The sequence below is a fragment of the Erinaceus europaeus genome, chromosome 1 (genome assembly GCF_950295315.1).
Source record: "Erinaceus europaeus chromosome 1, mEriEur2.1, whole genome shotgun sequence".
Lineage (NCBI taxonomy): Eukaryota > Metazoa > Chordata > Mammalia > Eulipotyphla > Erinaceidae > Erinaceus > Erinaceus europaeus.
In genome coordinates, this window is record NC_080162.1 from 16,934,694 (window position 1) to 16,937,392 (window position 2,699).

The following is a 2,699-nucleotide window of genomic DNA, read 5'->3' on the forward strand; positions in this document are numbered from 1 at the left end:
ATTTATCAGTTCTACAAAAATCTCAGTGAGTTTAAGAGCAATCATGTCTTCCTGTTTTGTGTTGGTACTTGTGTACATGTATATGTTTCTGTAATTATATTTTATGCTTCTATGTTTATTGTTTCTTCTTTTAAAACTTAATATCACGCCAGGAGTGGGAAGTGACAGATGCAATAGAGTGCACATATAACCATGCACAGGAACCCAGGTGCAAGCCTTTGATCCCTACCTGCAGAGGGTGAAGTTTCACCAGCAATGAAGCAGGGCTGCATGTGTCTTTCTTTCTCCCTACCTCCCCTTTGACACTAGATTTTTCTCTCTCTTTCTATCAAAAATACAAACAAGAAAAAAATTAATGAATCCTTTCGTGCACGTATGCTTATATTGGTATATTTTTTTAGACATGCCTTTGATTTCAAATTTCAGCTTCATTATCACTTTTCAAGGGAGTGTTGATTTCCAACATCGTTGTATTGAAGGTACATGTTGAAGACGAAGCACTGTTGTTAGTGCATCAACTTTCCAGCTTGAGGCAGAATATGGGCCCCAGATCAATCAATGGGATTTACACTCAACAATATTAATACACTTTCCCCATATTCTTTCCCATATTCTCTTTCCTGATCCAGTTTTCTAGCCCTTTTTCCAGTCATGACATCATCTCCTCAGACGATAACTTGGGTCCACCTGCATATCAGAAGTCAGGCTCAGAAACAACAATAACAACAACAAAACTAGTATACTCATGAGCCCTTTGGAATATAACTAAAATAGGCCTACTAACTATCTACAAAATGGAGACCCCTAAATCTTCATCTGCAGTATTCCAGCCTTTAGGTTCATGATTAGTCAACAAAATCCCAGATTCAATTCCTATGCATTATCATAATCCAGAGTTGAAAGTGCTCTGGTAAAAAGAATAAAAAATAAAAGCAAACTATGCTCATGTCAATTTTTAGTCAGACCCTTTTTTAAATCACTGTTATGTTTCTATGATTCACTCATGCTGTATGTAGCTGTTTTCTATTTGTTTTAATTGCTATATAATACCCAATATTTTGACTTTGCCAACAAATACATTGACTTTTTTTTCTAGTATTTCTTCTTTGTATAATAGTGAGCAATGCGGTTATCAACATCACTTTATATGTATTAGTTACAGTGCATGTGGGTGCATACACATTCAATTGCATAAGGCAATATCGAATATTTTGAAAAATATGCTTATAAATTTATATTCCCATTAGTCCTGTATAAGAAAATGGTTTATTTCATTGCCCCTTAATTAGTAGTTATTGTTAAACTCTTACATTTTGTCATTCTATTGAATAAAGAATATATTAATTGAAATATTACTGAATTTTCAAGGTTCATCTTCCTTCCATACTTCTGGATCATTTGTGCTTTTACTGTGCCCATTTTTCTTTGAGTATGTTTGTTACTTTTTGATTCATAGAAATTAATATTTTCCAGCATCTACTGCGAGAATGAAGACCATTCTCAGCAACCAGACCGTCGACATTCCGGAGAATGTCGACATCTCTCTGAAAGACCACACGGTCATCGTGAAGGACCCCAGAGGCACCCTGCGGAGGGACTTCAACCACATCAACGTGGAGCTCAGTCTCCTCGGAAAGAAAAAGAAGCGGCTCCGAGTTGACAAATGGTGGGGAAATAGAAAGGAACTGGCTACTGTCCGCACTATCTGCAGCCATGTACAGAACATGATCAAGGGTGTTACACTGGGCTTCCGATACAAAATGAGGTCCGTGTATGCTCACTTCCCTATCAACGTTGTTATTCAGAAGAATGGGTCTCTTGTTGAAATCAGAAACTTGGGAGAAAAATACATACGCAGGGTTCGAATGAGGTCAGGTGTTGCATGCTCACTATCGCAAGCCCAGAAAGATGAATTAATTCTTGAAGGAAATGACATCGAACTTGTATCAAATTCAGCTGCATTGATTCAGCAAGCTACAACTGTTAAAAACAAAGATATCCGGAAATTTTTGGATGGTATCTATGTTTCTGAAAAAGGAACAGTTCAGCAGGCTGATGAGTAATCTCTATGGTGTCCAACCACACAAGCAGCAAAATAATGGATGATGTGTGATCTCTTAAAAGATGCAATAAAAGCCATTACTGGTTTGGAACTTTTCCTCAAAAAAAAAAAAAAAATTAATATTTTCCTACACTAACATATTGTACATTTTTTGTACTGTAAACACTTTCTTTTAGTTTGTGAAAAATAATTTTCATTTAGTTTGTGATATCCTATGACCTGCCTTACTCCAGTTGACACAGTTTTTCCAAAAGAAACAAAGTGACTGGAAAAATTTAGAATATAGATAAAACTGTGGACCAGAAATGGTACCAAGTAGCACAAGAAATGACTTTGCAACTAAATGCCCACCAATACCCCCTTGAATCTCATTGGTTGTAAGTAGTGAGATAACAGAGAAGTGAAACTGAATGGTAACATTCAGAATCATGAGATCCTGACAAAGTAGACTAGAGAATGAATCCAAGGTGTAAAAGATGAGGCTCAGAGGAAACCCTCTTATGATTTAGTTCTTTCAAGCAAGTTGTGATAGATTTTAGTTTAAATTTTCCTCTCTTATTCAGTCAGTTTTAACTCTGGGAAAATAAAATCATGAAAATAGAATTGATATTCCATTTGTCATATTTTCAGTGATTAT

General features: G+C 35.9%; 1 protein-coding gene across 1 annotated transcript; it reads left to right on the forward strand.

The window, feature by feature from the left end:
• The first annotated feature begins 1,472 nt into the window (after window positions 1-1,472).
• Window positions 1,473-2,180, forward strand: LOC103121117 (large ribosomal subunit protein uL6-like). Its single transcript, XM_060193464.1, has one exon. The coding sequence runs from the start codon at window positions 1,488-1,490 to the stop codon at window positions 2,061-2,063; it is 576 nt and encodes a 191-aa protein (XP_060049447.1). The 5' UTR covers window positions 1,473-1,487; the 3' UTR covers window positions 2,064-2,180.
• The last annotated feature ends 519 nt before the right edge of the window (window positions 2,181-2,699 follow it).